The 17,813-nt window shown below is 39.6% G+C and overlaps 1 protein-coding gene across 5 annotated transcripts in view; it reads right to left on the bottom strand.

Moving 5' to 3' along the window:
* Window positions 1-405: 405 nt before the first annotated feature.
* Gabpa (GA binding protein transcription factor subunit alpha) overlaps window positions 406-17,813 on the bottom strand; it is a 29,021-nt gene continuing 11,613 nt past the window's right edge. For 2 of the 5 annotated variants that reach the window (XM_063270664.1, XM_063270665.1), the window contains exons 6-10: window positions 11,859-12,053; window positions 8,407-8,460; window positions 6,609-6,749; window positions 6,144-6,336; window positions 406-3,681 (exon numbers count right to left, since the gene is read on the bottom strand). In XM_063270664.1, the coding sequence (XP_063126734.1) occupies window positions 3,453-3,681; window positions 6,144-6,336; window positions 6,609-6,749; window positions 8,407-8,460; window positions 11,859-12,053 (812 nt within the window). In that variant the 3' untranslated portion in view covers window positions 406-3,452. The remainder of the gene's footprint in view (window positions 3,682-6,143; window positions 6,337-6,608; window positions 6,750-8,406; window positions 8,461-11,858; window positions 12,054-17,813) is intronic. The other 3 variants (XM_063270667.1, XM_063270666.1, NM_001108841.1) reach the window with 2 other exon arrangements.

The raw sequence follows: 17,813 nt of genomic DNA, 5'->3' as shown, positions 1-17,813 counted from the left end.
ATCTCTCCAGCCCTCAGGTTGCCTTCTGACAAGTGGTCAGCCTCACTGCTTTACCTGCCACTCTTCTTACCCTAGTTCTGTGGATGAGAATATGCTTCTTTTCAACCCACTAATTACATTCGGCAGAATCTGGTCTACCCAAACTTACATTTTTATTTCATTTTTGTGTGCATGTGTGACAGAGAAAGAGAGAAAGAGAGAGAGAGAGAGAGAGAGAGAGAGAGAGAGAGAGAGAGAGAGAGACAGACAGACAGACAGAGACAGAGACAGAGACAGAGACAGAGACAGACTGTACTTTGGTAGGCTTCAAGTAAAGAAAAGAAATACAGAGGAATCCTAAGTACATTTATCAGAAGTAGACCCCAGGAGCCTGAATTATTTTTCCAGAAGAAAACAAAAACCAAAAACCTTTCAACATAAGAATTTATTGTATAATAGTTTATTTTTCTCATTTACTATTTTTACATTTTATGCACAAATATTTATCTGAGTAAAAATAGAAAATAACTGTTTTATGTAAAATTACAAAAAAACAAAGAAATACATAATTGTTATTATGATAGTATAAGTGTCTTTATTTAAAGAGTAAAAATGTATGCAAAAACTCTCCTCTCTTCTACAAAAGACTGAGAGTATTTTTTTTTCTTGGGAATAAGTGAAATATCAACATTTTTATAGCCTTTATCTGAGGACATTAAGTCAGTCACAGGTTTGTTTTGCAATTATAAATTTTAAAACATTTTTTGTGCTATTTCAAGGATACACTAGTTCTTTATAAAAGGCAGTAGCATAAATGGCAAATGCAGAAAATGACAGAACTTGCCAAAAATATTTGGAGGTACACTCTTTAAAAGAAATAACCATACTCGAGCATCACTGCTTACCTGGGGAGAAAAATTGAATAATTTTTCCTACTTTATTTACATGGATCAACACCAAAATGACTGTAATTGGTTAACCCATCATGTGGAGCTCAGCCACACCTAGGACTTCTGCCTCCCTAAGGGACTTTGCAAAATGCTGGCACAACTGGTCAGACTTCAGGCCAGCACACGTATAGAATGAGCTCAATGTAAACATCACACGGAAAACCTTCCTAACAAAATGAACATTTCATTATAATTGAACTTACAAGGTACAAAAGATGGTCAGTTTTCTGATGTTTTCGTTTAACTGTATCTTATGATCTATGAAAAATGCACAACAAAACTGAGCAAGGAATACCACGGGTTAATATTCTTTTATAACATGACTTGTTTTAATAGAAGATAGCAAACTGTGGCCTCAAAAGTAACAAATACTTTTAAGTCTAGGTGGAGACAGAGTAATAGCGCTGAGTCAGGGAGAAGCCCTTCCACATCCTGTGTGAAGTGGATGGAAGGACACGGGCTGAAGAGAACGAGCAGCTCATGTCTGAGACCTGTGCTCAAAACACAGCAAACAACAGCTTCTGAGGAGAGCAATCTACAGAAGCCAGCTTTGTGTTTTGTTTTGTTTTTTAAAGCATTTGGACATGTTTAATTTGATTTTAGGGACCTAGAACAAATAAAAATGTTCCTTTCCTTAAAAACATATTTCTCTGAATGATACACAAAGTCTGTCCTCTTGGCTAAAACATTGTAACTCTAAGATTCTCAAGCTCTGATGGACTATGAAAATCTTCTGTTTTGAAGCAGTGAGTTATGGCTCCCCAGACTTTCTGAGATGGGGAGAACCTAATTGTCATCTGAAGTCAAGGCCTAGAGATTGTTCTAAGAGTCTACAGTCTTCAAATCACGGTGAGCAAATTGTACGAATAATTGCCAGCCTACTGTTGTGTGTGCGTGCGTGTGCGTGCGTGCGTGCGTGCGTGCGTGTGTGTGTGTGTGTGTGTGTGTGTGTGTGTGTGTGTGTGTGTACCTACACACATACATACAAGCAAAAGTAAAAGATCCAACTTAACTCTAACTACTTCCTGTATAATCTTAAAGGACTTAATATAAAGACGCTGGCCACACTTGAAGCCTGACAGCCCGGCACTGGACGTTACGCTGTAGGAGGTAAGCAACCCTTCTTTCTCCTCCCTAATACTCCAAGCCGCACCATCAGGCTGCAACTGCATGTGCTTTCTCTCCTCATCAACTCTTCTAAAGCCAATTTGGGAATGAATTGAAAGAAAAACAAATGAGAGGTGTACATAAAGTAGCCTTTATACCGCTCTGAGGAATTCCTTTCTGTTATGAAAACTATATGCTAATCTCTCATATCATGATTTACGGATAATACTTTAAAATAAACAAGACTTTTCAAGCCATTTCTTCTTAGTGTTAGCAAGCAGTAAGGCATTTCATATAAGATTTAAAGATTTTAGAAATATTAATCTCCCCTTGAATAACTTTGTCTTCATATATGTAGAAAGTGGTTAGCTAGCCGTGTGTATAGTATTTTTAGAGTCATATATGCAATATTCAAAAGAAAAAAATGAAACAAGTGGGAAACTTTATTTAAAGAAGATCTCCTACAGAGCCCAGGCAAACACCCTTTCATAACTATTCACAAGGAACTTACTTCAAACCTTAAACACTTTCATCTGATCTAAAGTCTTCATTTTATCAGAAACACAGAAGAGAATATATAAATGGTGTTGCATAATAATCTGGTACCATAGATTAATTCTTAAAAAAGAGGAAGTCAAAACTAAACCAATTTCTTCTTTCTAACTGAGGTATACTTTAAAGTCTGAGAGAAAAAAAAGATATCATTTTGAAATTTTTGCAATAGCTGGTTTATTAGAATTAAATGCCTCTCTCAAAATAATTTAAGTCCTTGGCTTGACATAATGAGTAATCTACACAGAAACCATTAATAATGGTTTGAGTTAAGCCAGCTTTAAACCTGGGTCTCATTCAACACTTTCTTCTGCCAGTTAACTTATTTTTTACTTGCAAATATATAAATTAATAACCTGATAGTTTAGCAATTATCATATAATTTTATTTGATATGACTGTTTAGCTCTGCTTGATTAGATGAAACAGGCACACATGCTTTAGCTGAAAATTCCCTTTTCAGGCTCTATGTAAAGCAGCAGAGAGGAAACAGCTACACTCCAGCAGTGGCTACTCCAGGCTGCTTTCTGGAAATGCTTCCTTACTGTCATCTTCAGACGCTCCTGGCTATTTTTTGGTAGGGTAGACATTAATACTGACCAGTTTAGCTTTCCTGACTGTTAGCAAACTACCCCCGATGAACCTGCTCTCGCCTGCAGGCATCGTGGTGATCCTTTAACATATTCTAAAATATATGCTCAACGTAAAAAGATTCAAATTCACAAGAGTATGAAATATTTATAAAAAATCATGCATCAGATTGTACACTCTAGAAATAAGATTCAAATTCAGTAATAAATGTTAGAGCAAAGCTTGCTCTAAATATTTAAGAAAAACCTTAAGACTTCTCAGGAGGTCCTAGATCTCAATTGTCCTTTTCTGTCTGGAGAGAGGCAGCAGCCAGTGCCACGGCTGTGACTGGCTGAGCAATCCCGTGGAGCTGCATCTTGGCAAGCTTCTTCTGTTCACATTCTGTGACCAAGCGGTTCAGTTCCGCTGCACTGTATCCAATCAGAGTCTTCAAGTCACAGACAAATTTGTACACAAATCTCTTGCCTTGAACTTTACAAATCATGTCCCCATCATAATAATACCTTTAAAAAGAGAAACCACATTAGTACCTGGTAAAAGATAAAGAGTTTGTACTCCCTACGATTTAGACTTTTCTACAAACAGAAGCCTAGCCAAGTTCTGTACCCACTACAATAGTTAACACTGACACCACAGAGTTCTTAGCATTACAAATCAAACTCCAGAATATTACAAAAACTTCAGTCCACATTACTCCAAAAACTTAAAACAACTGTGATAACACTGATTTAGAAACCAAGAGAATTACTAATAAGAAGACAACACAAAAGAGCTTTGGGTGGCAACGGCACCGGACCAGGGCTTTTAAGCCAGAGACTATGCTGCAAAGCTTCCCACCTGGATGTGCTGCCTGTGACCACAGGAACATCCTAGTTCCTTTACTCTCTTAGTCCTCAACCACAAAATGAGGTTGATACCCTCACAGAATTGTTGAATAGAGGGATAACCTTTATAAAGTGCTTAGCATACAATGACTGCCACAGTTACCTCTCTATAAAATATAAGCTATATTTATAAGAGTCCAGATAACAAAAAGTTACAGATGGTTGTGAAGTTCACTTTTGTTTCATAAAAATACTCTATTATGATATATTTAATACAATAAAGAAATGCCTTCATCTTCCGTTTATTCTATGAAGGCTCCCCACATTTTGGAGGGGTCAGAAGTAGCTGCAGGAAGAGGTAAGGGCATCACACAGAAGCACAGCTGTCTAGCCTACCGTTGCAGAGCAGACTCTGAGCCCACGCTAGAGAGCTGCTTTAGTACACTTCCACGGAGACAGAAGCAGCTGAGTTTATAGCTACTCTGTACATCAGACTTCACAGCCACAAAGAATTTGAGTTTACTAACCGCCAAACTGCTTGTCACGAAGTTTAAAAATACATGTTTATGATAAATAGACATTTGAGAAAAGGAAAAAAGAAAGTGGTTTCATTATTTCTAAAATGTAATTAGGACTGATGTGATCATCATTTCTTGGTAAAAGAAAAAAAGCCCACACACCTAAGCCTTGAGTGTCTGATACTCCCCTTCTTCAGCCTAGGGCATACATTCACAGCACCGCACGGCAGCATGGACCTCTCCCTGCACTATCACATGGCTGCCCCCACTTACTTTTATCAAACTACTTTTTAAAACCTCTTAAATTTTGAACTCTACCACATAAATAGAAAAGACACAAAAGTTAACATTCAAAATGCCGACTCACCATTAAGTTATCACTCAGGTCTAATAATACACTGTCAATAACTGCAACACTCTGTTCTTTTCCAACCATGGTTATTTTAAAAGTATAAACACAAGCTTGCTTTAAGACAGTAACTTCCCTGCTTTTCTTTGTATTTTTTCCTTAAAGGCATATCCACAAATGCTGTAGTTTGCTTTTCCTGTTTTAGCAAATTATCCTAAGCAGACACACTCATAGGCTATGTTATACAGTTACCACAAAGTCCTTTGAACCACCCCCTTCCTGACTCTGTAACATTTTGTGTGGCAGTCCTTGAGTCTATCACAACCGCTTCACTCGTTTGTCTGCTGATGGATACAGGGGGGTGCTTTCCAATTTAGGATGTTATGTATATGGACACTCAGACATTTCTGCTTGTGGTCTACCAAGAAAAGTTACTTAGCAACTTAGCCGGGCACAAATTCCAGTCCACCCTGGGGACAGTCCTGCAGCGTGGAAGCCTCCCACAGCCTCCCAGCACCTGGTAGTGGAGGTCTTTCCAGCTAAGCTTGTTCAAAGTGACTAGGGAGACCCAGGCCAAGCTCTACACTTGGATGTTCAGATTTAGGCAGATATAGAAGGATAAAACTGTGAATGTAATTGCAAAAACAGAAAATCATGAATTGATACAATATATATTCAACATGTAAATAGTCTTTGTAACTATAAAAATATTTAAGATTAATAAGCAGGTTGGTTTTGTTGTTCTTTTTTTTTGGGGGGGGGGGGGGACTGAACCCAGGGCCTTGCGATTCCTAGGCAAGTGCTCTACCACTGAGCTAAATCCCCAACACCAGCAGGTTGGTTTTGAACACAAATGATATGCTTTTAAATCATTTAAAGCAAATAATCTTATAATAATCTTTTTAAAAAGCTTTATGTACCTCAAAATTATAAGGAGAACTCTTAAGTAATTTGTAATATAATGCATAAAACAATTAGCTTTAAAAAGATTTTTTAAATCGCATTCTCTGCTTATTCTCTGGGTGTAGGTGTGTACGAGCCTGAAGCTGGTTATTCTCCTGCCACATGGACTCAGAGAGGAGATTCAGCTGGGCAGCAGGCTTTCTTCAGTGAGTCATCTCAACACACACACACACACACACACACACACACACACACGGAAGCGTGCACACAATCTTAAGTATTTTATTTTGATTGCATACCAGGTTTATATCAGAATAAGAAGCTACACTTTTAGAGAAGTCTGGTATTAGGAAACAAAAACAAATGCTTACCGTAATGCACGGCTAAGTTTCTCATAGTTCATTGTAGGCTTGTTTTTACGTTGTCCCCATTTTTGTGCAACTAATTCAGGCTGATTTAGCTTGAATTCCCCTTCATCACCAACCCAAGAAATACAGTCTCGAGCATCCTTGTCAGTAAGAAGTTCAAGCAAAAACTGCCATAGTTGGATCTGACCATTGTTTCCTAAATCCGTAAGCACAACAAGCATAGGTCATGTAAGAAGCTAACACAGGTCAAAGGCAGTGCACAAGCACTGGTCCAACCTCAACCAAAGTAAAAACAAACTAATATTTTAATAAATGTTAGCTAAATACTGCCATATATATGTATACACACACACACACACACACACACACACACACACACACACACACACACAGACACACATATATATGTTTTGACAAGTTATATATCTAATTTGACAAGTTTTCTGATAACAGTTCATGCAAAAATACCTGTTCTGTTCCCCGGTGAGCTCCTATCTTCTCCTGAGATCCTTGGGGACCTTTGAACTTTAGCTGCCTTTGCGCTACTGTTTATAACCTTAATAGTAGTCGGCGTAGCAGAAGGCACTGATGCTGGAATAATTTGCACAGCTAAAAGAAAAGGCAAAAAGGAAATATATTTTCCTTCTAATTTAGAAAGTAAAAATAAATGCAATCAATAAAATTAACGTTCCTCTAATTATGTTAAGACTTCAGTTTGTGAATCTCAGCTTACAGACAGTTAAATTTTCTATTCCAAAGTAGGAATGGCAAATATTCATTATCAGAAAGCTATAATAAACTTGTTTATGAAAATGGTTTAAACATGATGAACATTTAAACTATTAAGAACTCACATTTGTCTCGAAGACTGTAAGTTCACAAGCCCAGTGAGAAAGCTGGGCTCACTGGAATTGGGAGGTAGAAATAGACATTGAGGAGACTACCTAAAACCGACTAATCTGGGGAACTTTGCGCATTTTTAGACAAGCAATTCAGCAGCCAAAATGAATAAAACATAGTTGCAAGTACCAACAAAGCTAAGTCTATCAAGTGTTAAGTAATAATTCAGCTTATCAAAGACTCATATAACAAGCCTCAAGCGTGCATAGCTGGTAGAAAGGAGGGGGGAAAAGGGAGGAAGGGCAAGATTAGGTATGGGAAGAGACGGGTGTGTGTGCGTGCGTGTGCAGAGGGTCAGGAAAATGAACAGAGGTGTGTGGCAATGGGGATGGGGACCTTGGGGGGTAGCCACCACAAAGTCCCAGATGCCAAAAGAACAAAAGGCTCCCAGGACCCCACTGGGATGACATAGCTGAAATACCCAACAAAGAGGAGAGAGACCATATCCACAAGTTAGGAATGACCCCTGGTTGAGGGATGGGGCCACCCACCATTCACAAAATTTTAACCCAGAATTGCTCCTCTCTAAAGGAAATGCAGGGACAACAAGTAGAACAGAGACTGAAGGAAAGGTCATCCAGAGACTGCCCAACCTTGCGATCCATCCCACATGCAGCTACCAAACCCAGACAGTATTGCTGATGCCAAGCAGTGTTTGCTGACAGGAGCCTGATATGGATGTCTCCTGAGAGGATCTGCCAGAGCCTTACTGATACATCAGACTGAGCACAGGGATCCCAATGGAGGAGTTAGAGAAAGGACTGAAGGAGCTGAAGGGGTCTGCAACCTCATAGAAAGAACAATATCAACCAACCAGACCCCCCAGAGCTCTCAGTGACTAAACCACCAACCAAAGAGTACTCATGGAGGGACCCATGGCTCCAGCCACATATGTAACAGAGGATGGCTTTGTCAGGCATCAATGGGAGGAGAAGCCTTGGTCCTGTGAAGGCTTGATGCCCCATTGTAGGGGAAGATTAGGATTGTGGGGCAGGAGTGGGTGGGTGAGTGGGGGAACACCGTCATGGAGGCAGGGAGAGGGGGTGTAATAGGGGATTTTCAGAGGGGAAATTGGGAAGGGGGAATAACATTTGAAATGTAAATAAACAAAATAACCAATAAAAAAATTAAAAGAAAAACTTGAAGAATAATTAAGGAGAATCAGCTTTCAGTTTAGAGAGAGACAAATACGCCCTCAGGTAAGCAAAGCAACCTGGCTCTCTATTCCTGGTCTACATGGACTTAGTTTGGCTGCTTGGGCCCTCTACAGTCAGAAAGTTATGTTGAAAGCTTTAATGTGAAGTTATCTAACAAAGAAATATTTCTTACTGATAGATGGGCACATTCTGTAGGAATGAATACTCACGCTGGTCAATTGTAACTATCTCATTCATCTGTTGCTCTTGGCTTGCCAAAACATCTGAAGAACACAAAAAATTCATTTTCATTTAAAACCAAAAATACAATTCCCAACACAGTAAAAATGAATTTAGCAAACACAGCCTTTAAAAACAGCTCCATGATTAAAAACAAAACCAGTAAGACAAACAAACAAGATATATATTAAACAACTGAAACTTAGAATATTCCCAAAGTTAAATTTTCAGCTGTCCTAAATGCTTCAGATTAGTCATGTTTAAAATACTGCTCTCAATGAAAGACTTTTGCTACAACCGTACATTAGTTCATTATTAGCTCTGTTCCTTAGAGAATCCTGACTAACAGGCCTGAACAGAATCTTCTACAAAAGCCTTCATTAAGTATCTGTCACTCTTCCCAGGCCAAATGCTATTCTTACTCTGTCACATATTACACATCCCAGTTTCTAACTTCAGACAACTACGTCATCCTATCTCTGCCTATCCATTAAAACTGAACCTGTCAGAGACCACCCTCAGAATGAGGACTAGGACTCCAAGAAGATTCTTAAGGGTGTCCTACCTGGGTTCAGTTTTGTGATACAAGAGCTGTGAAGAGCTAGGAGGCTAAGGAAGACAAGGCCTGAAACCTACTTATCAGATGGAATTTTCTTCGAGGCTCCTAAGTTTGAGAGCTTAAATAATTATTTGAGACTAGCCTCAGAGAGGTAAGGGTTTAGAGCTTAGCAATCACTACCACTTAAGTAAAATTTCAACCCCTGGATATTAATTCTTCACATCTGAATGAAATTTCACATACCTCACAAGGCTGTTATGAATCTTAAAGAAAAATGTTTTCAAGAAGCACACTACAAAGTTAGCTCTTCAGTAAACTGAGAATTTTTATGTTTTATTTAGACCTCTAGTTCTGAACATTCTACTCATAACTGCTCTCTTAAACACTTTGTTTGCTTTTTCCAGACAGGGCTCCTCTGTGTAGCACAGGCTGTCTGGAATTTGCTCAGTAGACCAGGCTGGCTCAAACTTTTAAGAGATCTACCTGCTTCTACCTTCCAAGCACAGGGATTAAGGGTGAGCATCACTGCCACCTGGCTAAAAGCTTTGTTTGTGGTGTATTTTTCCTCAGGAGTTTTTAAAGTCTCATTGACGAGAACTAAAAGTGTTCTGCCACTACATGGATATAAGCAGCTTAACTATAAAGAAGACCAATCAGAAAGGAACCATTCATTAGACAGCTCGGATCCTAGCAACCTGCAAACTCAGCTCCAAACCCTTGATTCTCAGAGACTTGAGTTTGGTGTGTGGTTCTCAGGGACTCTCAAAGCAGAAAGCAGAACACAGGAAGTAATATGGAATCTAAGAAAATACAGGAATCCTGAAGATCATACTTCCTCTAAAGTCCCCCAAGCCTTGGCCATACATGAGAGAAGAAACACAGTGCTTAAAGCAAAGTCCTGAGGAACATGGAACAGTTATGAGGAAACACTAGGCCCTAGGGGTATGAAGCAGAACCAGTCCTTTTCCCCGAAGACTTTATTCTTTGCTGACAGATGCTCACATTAAAAGCATGCTGAAGAATTTGCATGCTTAGAACATTTCTTACATATCTTCCCCAAATATAAGAGAACCTGAGAGAAATCTTAACTTAGGATCTGCATGCAAGTAGGCCAAGTGGTAATCAAAGTACAAAAGTTCTCTTCAGACAGGTTCACAAGAGATCACTAAAGCTGACAAAGTGACAGGCTTATCACTAACAGTTCTGTCCTAGGAAACAGTACCTTTCAGAGTTATGCTACAGACCTTTCTTCTTTCTGCTCATAGAACCGTTCTGAGATTTGTTTGCAATAGAAACTGTCAGAAAAAGCCTTGCAGATCTACCCATTCTGTAAATGCTGCACTGGACCTTAAGTTCTAAAACCAAAACCACTTCCTTTCTAAAGCAGAGGAAGGATTCATGCTGGACTGGCAAGCAACTCCAGGAGATATTTATGGAGGCTGTAAAACTCTAGAGCAAAGCTTCTCGGAGGAAAACCCAGTCTATTGCACAGAAGAGAGAGAAGAAAACAAGACTCTTGTTTCCTGACCAGGAAAGTGAGTGAGTCGTAACTTTCACAGTTTGAGAAACATGAGGTGAATCAGAAAGTGACAAGTACAAGAAAGAGTTGATCGTGGAAAGACTGGGAAAACCAGGACTTTAGAGACTGAGTAAGTACTATTATTGTAGTTCCAAGAATTCCAACAAGAAAATGTTGAAATAAATATGATTCAGTTATGACTCTGACACTGAATGACAACCAAGACATATAATTTACTCATGTTTAAGAACCGACACAGCCAATGAATATAGGTCTGTCTCTTAGTAACACTTCAAAAAACATCAATGAGAGTCCATTCAAGAGGAAACAAGCACAGTGGCTTTCCAGAGCTCATCTCCTCCTCAATGGCAGGGATGAACCTTGGGTAACAACGCTAAGCATCAAATTACTGTTTTAAGATCCTCTTTCCTCATCAGGTGTAGAGCAGCACAAAGTACAAGACATTGCATTTCCATACATAACTCTAAGCAAAAAGCAGAATCTACTCCACTTAGAAACAGAAAATTATGGAAGTGTGGCAATCATTGAACATACAAAACACTATGAGGGGATGGACTGCTAGTAAGATGGCATAACAGACACTTTAAAAGTTATAAAATATGGAACGGATTAAACCAAAAATTTAAACTTTTTGGTCAGCCAGGTAGATTCTAAGTTTTCCTCAGAGAAGCTTTGCTCTAGAGGACCCCTCCATAAATAACTCTCTTAAAAACCTTATTTATTCCACTAGGAAGGGCATTTAAAAATGCCTAATCTCACAAGTAAGAGACTAGGAGGGAAATCTCATGCAATCCAATGATCTTAAAGTTTCTAGAAATGCAGGTGATGATTGGGAAAAGACAAGGCAATGATCAGAATGCAGATAAAAGGCTAAAGGTGGAGCCTCGGGTGAGATTTTAAGAACTTGGATTCTAGCCAGGCTCACACCTGTGCTCCCAGCCCCGTGGGACGTGGCAGCAAGAGAATCCTAAGTTGAGGCTAGCCATGGCACAGAGCAAGACCTGTCTCAGAAAGACGAACAAAAAAGAGAGACCTTGGAATGCGGTATAAGCCCGAGTTAGAATCTTAGTTTGGATACCTGCTATGTCTAACCCTCTGTAGGGACCCTACAGCCTCAGTCTCTCACATAAAAATTAAAAAAAAAAAAAAAAATCGGAAAGAAACAGTTTATGGTATTACTATAGGTATTTAGATAATACATAAAGAACTCTTCACACTACCTAAACAATGTTAATTATATATAGCTTAAGTGTTTGCTTATTAACAATTAATAAAATGAAAACAAAGTTACAAAAAATTAACTTTAGTTACAATGAAAAGAGATAATAACTCTAATTTTATACATTTTCGAAGAAGCTCCAGATGACTCCAGAGAATTTCTCCCCGAGGGACCCGCTGAAAAAAATCTTCTTGGTTGAGACTACATAATTCTCTTCCCGAAATGTTGAGTGTGGTGAGGTCTATATCAGTCATGCTGAACTCCTTCATTACCCAAACCACCCAATGCAGGACTTGGTCTGTGGACCACTGTATAGGATCTAGAAAGAAAAATATTACCTTTAGCCTAGTTCCATCTTAGATAAATTTACAGTTAACTTTTCAATACACAAATATACACATATAAAATCCAGACATGTTTTTCCAAAGTGAAAACAAACTGATTTTGTGAAGAATGACTTTTATGCTGATGCTGCACTTTCTCCTCCACTCTTTCTCAATTTCTCAATTTCAGTTTCCAAGTAGGAACCAAGGAGTCACTTGGTTCTACATCATTTAGTCTGGAATTTTATCATGAAAAACAGAGTGTGAGACTGTTCTCCGGTGGGCTAAATGACAACTACAGTGTGCAGATAACTCCGTTATCTTAGAGACAATGGAGGACACTGCCCAAACTCAAATACTAGTTTGTAGCACTGTATGGTTTGGTGCCTTGAGAAAAACTCAATGGTACACTAGGGAGCTAGCCGTCCCCTTCACATTGTGTATAACGTACTCTTTCTCCATCCCTTCCAATAAAACACGGGTTACTGTGTCCTCACCCTTGGTGGCACTTACGGTATGACATGCTAACTCCCTGTTCACTCAGCTGTCTCCCAGTGGCATCAAGTCCATAACTCTAAGGACTGTGTGCTAAACCCGATTTCAGTTTACCACAGTGACTTGAACAGGCATTTGTTGAATGTACACCAAAAAATACTTAAATTATTTCATTTTGTCTGTTATTTTTATTTTTACAAGCTAACCAAATTTGCAAACAGAAAATTAGAGTCTGCCAGCATATGTAAAGATTGTGTCATTATACTCCTGGAACCTAAGTGAAGACAGTATCTGTGGGCACTTAATGCTGGACTAATTCTGGCACTGGCATTCTTGCTTTTTGGTTTATTTAAATAGTACTGACCATATACCCAATAAATGAGTGTTATTCAGTAAGAAAATGTGTAAAAGTAACATTAGACAAGGAATAATTTATAGTAAAAATAAACCAAAGGAAAATATATCCATAAGCTTGAAAGCCCAGAGAAGAGAGGAGAATGTCGAGGAAGACGGGAATACAGCTTATCTTCTCTGAATGTATGCAGAGAAATAGAAAGAGCAACTAAGGATGAAACCCAAAATTCATAGATCCTTACAGAACCCAGACAGACACCACACTCAACAAATTATCTACCACAGATTCCATACTATACATTAGAGAAAACAAAGCAATTTTTATAAGATACTGGGGGTGGTTATACTCTGTAACCCAGCTGAGGCAGCTTGAGGGCAGCTTGGCCAACAGTCAGCTCTCATCTCAGGAAGGAAAAGTAATCTACAAGCTCTCTAGGTTTCCAAACCTATGCAGACGCAAAATGAGCACAGGACGCCCGACTAGAGCCACGAAGTAGTCCGTGAAAGCACAGCACGCCAAGATAAAAGCAAAGCTAAAGAAACATCCCTAAGGCTGCAGCAGCCGCACACAGGGTCCAAATCGAAGGGTGAAAACACGAGTGAGAAGCCCAGGGACTGAGTGCAAGGAAACACACAGAGGCCTCAGGCAAGGGGGAGTGGGAAGGAAACAATAAAAGGAAAAGTAAACCATGCCTATAAACCTGGTTACCTGGGAGTTTGAGGCAGGGGGATCAGAGGTTCAAGGCCTGCCTGAGCATTTTAAGACTATGTCTCAAAAAGAAAAAAAGAAAGAAGAAAGCGAAAGAGCAAAGCGGGCTGAGGCTCCGCGTCAGGCTGGGTGTGTGTTCAGCATCTGGGAGCCCATGAGCTCCACCCCATTACTGCCACAACGGAGCAGAAGGACACAACGGGAGACGGGAGAGAAAGGGGTGATAGGGTAGAGTATCTGAGAAGGAACGAGGCACCCTAACAGCTGAGGAAGCAAGCTGCTGCTCAACTCTGCATGCTCTAGCCAAGTTACCACGAACCACACCTCCCTTTAAACTGCTTAAGAAAGTAAACTCATCTGACATAAAAATCTTACAGGAATCTATCAAGATCATGTACGGTGGGAAAAATGACTTGTTTTCCTTAAATAGTACCAGGACTTCTGGTTTAACATATTGAATTGGCTATGTGTATTTTGTCTCCTTTCTCAAAATAATAATGACATACCAGAAAAGCAGTATTGTTTAGTTTGCTTTTTCAAGATGTGCAAACACAGCAACTCAGATATAAAATCAGAGTTGGAGGGGAGATTTCAGCTAGTTCCTAAAATCAATAAGCTGGACATCAACCAATTTATTCAGTAAAGAGAAATTAATTATGACCAAAAGTGTCTGTACAGAAGGATCCCAGTATGAAATGAGAACTCCTCCCTTCAAATGTTATATTGCTCAGGTTGTGCTGACTCTAGAAGCGAGAAAGGCAGGGGTACTCATTTAGTATAAGGTGGGATTATTCTTTTAAGAATACACATTATGAATAAATACCAATGCATAAAATACAATAAAGGAAAAGAACCTCACTATAACCAAACTAAGATAAAGACCAGACACAAAGAACAGATAAAGAGCCACAGTGCTCAAGAACTTGAATTAGGTTTCAAACAACAATGGAACAATGGAACAATGGAACAGTGTCATTAACAGAAAGGTGAGCTTTAATGTGCTATGCACACAGTACCATCAGCAGAGCAGAGTGAAATAAGTTCTGTCTGGAAGTGTAAAGTCAAGCATCTTTTTAAGTTACCCTTTCCAGAGAACCTGTAAATAGAATGAAAACATGCTGACTAGAGAACTGGCTAAAGCTACAAAAACGAGAAGCACAGGACACAGCCTCACGGAGGACCCCAGAGAAGAGGGGCTCAGATGGCAGCTCTGGACACAGGGAGACGACGTCAGATACATGAGAAAGAGGCAAGGCAACAGTTGACTACTCAGTGGAGGAGAAAGAAAGTCTTCATATGTACCCAAACCTATGTAACTGAAACCAGGACAGTTGGAGGAGGCTGAGCAGAAGAGAGCCGTGAGGACAAAGGCAAGCTGGCTACATGGTGCGTTCTAGGATAGCCTGGGCTAGAATGCCAGACAACTAATCAACCAACAAAAATGAAGTCAATACTCAACTTGGAAACCTAGCAGTTGTCTAACTACAACACATGGTTCTACCACAAATGAGCAGTCCTAAATCAATTAGATGAACATACATGGAAATTACAAATCAGTTTGTGAAAGAGAAGGAAGCCAGGTGTCTGCAATTCTAGCAAATGGGGAGGCTTAGGCTAGATGACAAGTTTAAAGTCCATCCTGGCAACACAGGAAGATGTCACCTCAAAACAAAGCAAAGCAACCATATACATCACACCACACATAGCACCAAGTTGCCAACATGTGAGCAAAGTCCTAGTTTGTCATCCACAGGAGGGAGCTAAGTCTCATTCACTACAAGTGAGGCAGTGATGAGTAAAAGCCATGAAGTGAAGTGGAACACAGCTGTGGCGAGGGAGCAGAACTGGCTTCTCACGGGCTTTCTTTCTATCAGACTTGGGACAGAAGACTACACAAAGGAGTTGACCAATGTGGAGAAGACAGAGCTACAGAATTGGACAGCCCTTGGATATAATCTTTAATACTTTTTGTATGTGAATCTATGTTTATATATTTAAGAGTCGATATATGTTATTAAATGTTAGAATCTGGCAAAACCATGAATTTTTTAAAAATACTCTAAAAATACAATTGTAGCCTATCATTTCAATATTTGTACTTCATAAAAGAAAAAGTACATGTTAGTTTTTATTGATTTTTGTATAGCTCATCTCTTTGGATAGATTTCTAACTAGGTATTCATTTCCTCTTCAGATGAGTCTCAGGGACAACACTAAAACTAGCCACACCTGCGACCACGTGTGAAGAAGTGTCTAAGCCGCTGTCAGGATAGAAACTGGTTTATAGTAATGTGAACTTCAGGGGATTAACGAGCTGGAACTAGTCAGTTATACTGCAGTGTTGCCTGGAATTAATTAATTAATTAGTCAAGGAACTGCATGTAGGTATGGAAAAGAATCTTATCAACAATGATCTCAAGTGATTTAAAGTACTTCTGAGTAAATGCCGTTCTAGCCGTGTCATCACGCATTACCTCCTGAAACCACTCCTAGGGACGTCTGTCAAAGTCTAGTGAACACTCAGAACACTACTCGGAGCTTCCATGTCCCGTTCTTCTCCTCTCTGCACTTCTTCTCAGATGATCCCTAACTTTCTACCATTAAGGTCAAATAAACTATCCGTGCTAGCTTCCACAGGCCTACAGTGAATTTCTATCTGTCACATCCCTGGGCATTTGGGGGATTGGTTTCAGGAGGCCACCACTCCTTATGGCTTCATTCCTCAGAGGCTGCTCCTTCGAAGTCGTGTGGTATTTGCTTTAAAGGATGCAAGCGGATGCATGTAACTTAAGCAGTGTCTAAATAACACGGGTGATGAAATGCAGATACCTAAGGAGTTATTACTGAGGGAAGAGGAGGAGCACAAGCTGTCTGACCATTTATTTCCCTAATGCTTTTCTTCTCTATTGCCTCAAGAAATCCTAATCAATATTCTCTACTTTGACTACAATTCAGCTTATCTAAGCCAACAATTTATATCAAAGTTGAACAATAATTCTTTGATTACCAAACTAGATGCCATTCATATTCTTGACCTTCTCTAAAGCATCTTAAGAGTAGTAACTGCCTGTAGCTCTCCCTGCAGAGCAGCAATACTACATAGTTCTTTCTTCCTGTCTTCAGCTGCCCCGCTAGCTGTAGGTCTTATTTTGGAGTCTCCCTATGCAGTCTTGACTGGTCAGGTGCTCAACAATCTGCCTGCCTCTGCCACTGGAGTGCTGAGATTAAAGACGTGTGCCACTACACCTGGCATCTGGTTTTCCTATTTCCTGTCCCCTTCCCCTGTTCAACAGGTACGGTCTTGGAACCAGTAATGCTGTGTTCTTCTCCACTTTGCTTCTCACAAAAGACTATGGTTTTTATGGCTTCAAATTTCTAATTCAATATGAATGATACAGCATCTGTATCTCCAACCTGTGATTTGTGCTCCTGAAACTGATTATGCACTTTACTTCAAAGCCAAGTGCTAGCAACACTTTCCCTTAAGAAATGTCCCATACTAAAAATGCCGACTTCCTCAAAGACTTTCGAATGCATGCCTAGGGTTATGAATCTAGTTTAGATGTCAAGTGCTAGCCTAGGAACATAAAACACTGAGGCTAGTCCTATATAGGATTAAGGAAGACATGCTTTGTCCCTCTGTACCATCATTAGCCCAGAATTTACCACAGTGCCTGGCATACAGTATCATTCCATTATATGTATGACGATGCTGCAATCAATTAGCTTCAAAACTATTGCCCTAGACCCTTAAGCTTGAGAAGCTAGGTCAGTACTTGAATATCCTCTCTCCATGTTCACATGGTTTCCATGTTCTCATGCTGTCATCATCACTGTTTTCACCTATCTTTTCCTGTTTATGACCAACGAACCCACCTAGTCTATGCTAATCTGGACAGTATTACTATTGTACAAATGACAAAAATAGGCTCTTCTTTTCTCTCCACTCAGTCTCTATGTGTCTAATGGGACAAATGAACAACATTTATTTTTTTCAGTTACTATTTTCACTAATCAAGAACAGGTCTACAGGGTCACAGGTAACTCTTGATCCCGCATATTCCTAGTACTCTTGCATCCATGCCGGTTTAAGCTGGTTCTGAGTGTCTCCAGTTTGAAATAACCTTCATGTAAATATAGTTCTCAGAATGAACCTGTCCCCACTTTCTTCAGACTCGTATCCCACCAACATTCTTGA

This window comes from Rattus norvegicus, chromosome 11 (assembly GCF_036323735.1).
Source record: "Rattus norvegicus strain BN/NHsdMcwi chromosome 11, GRCr8, whole genome shotgun sequence".
In the NCBI taxonomy this organism is placed as follows: domain Eukaryota; kingdom Metazoa; phylum Chordata; class Mammalia; order Rodentia; family Muridae; genus Rattus; species Rattus norvegicus.
Note: the sequence above shows the minus strand (reverse complement) of the source record. Positions and strands in the feature narration are given on the sequence as shown.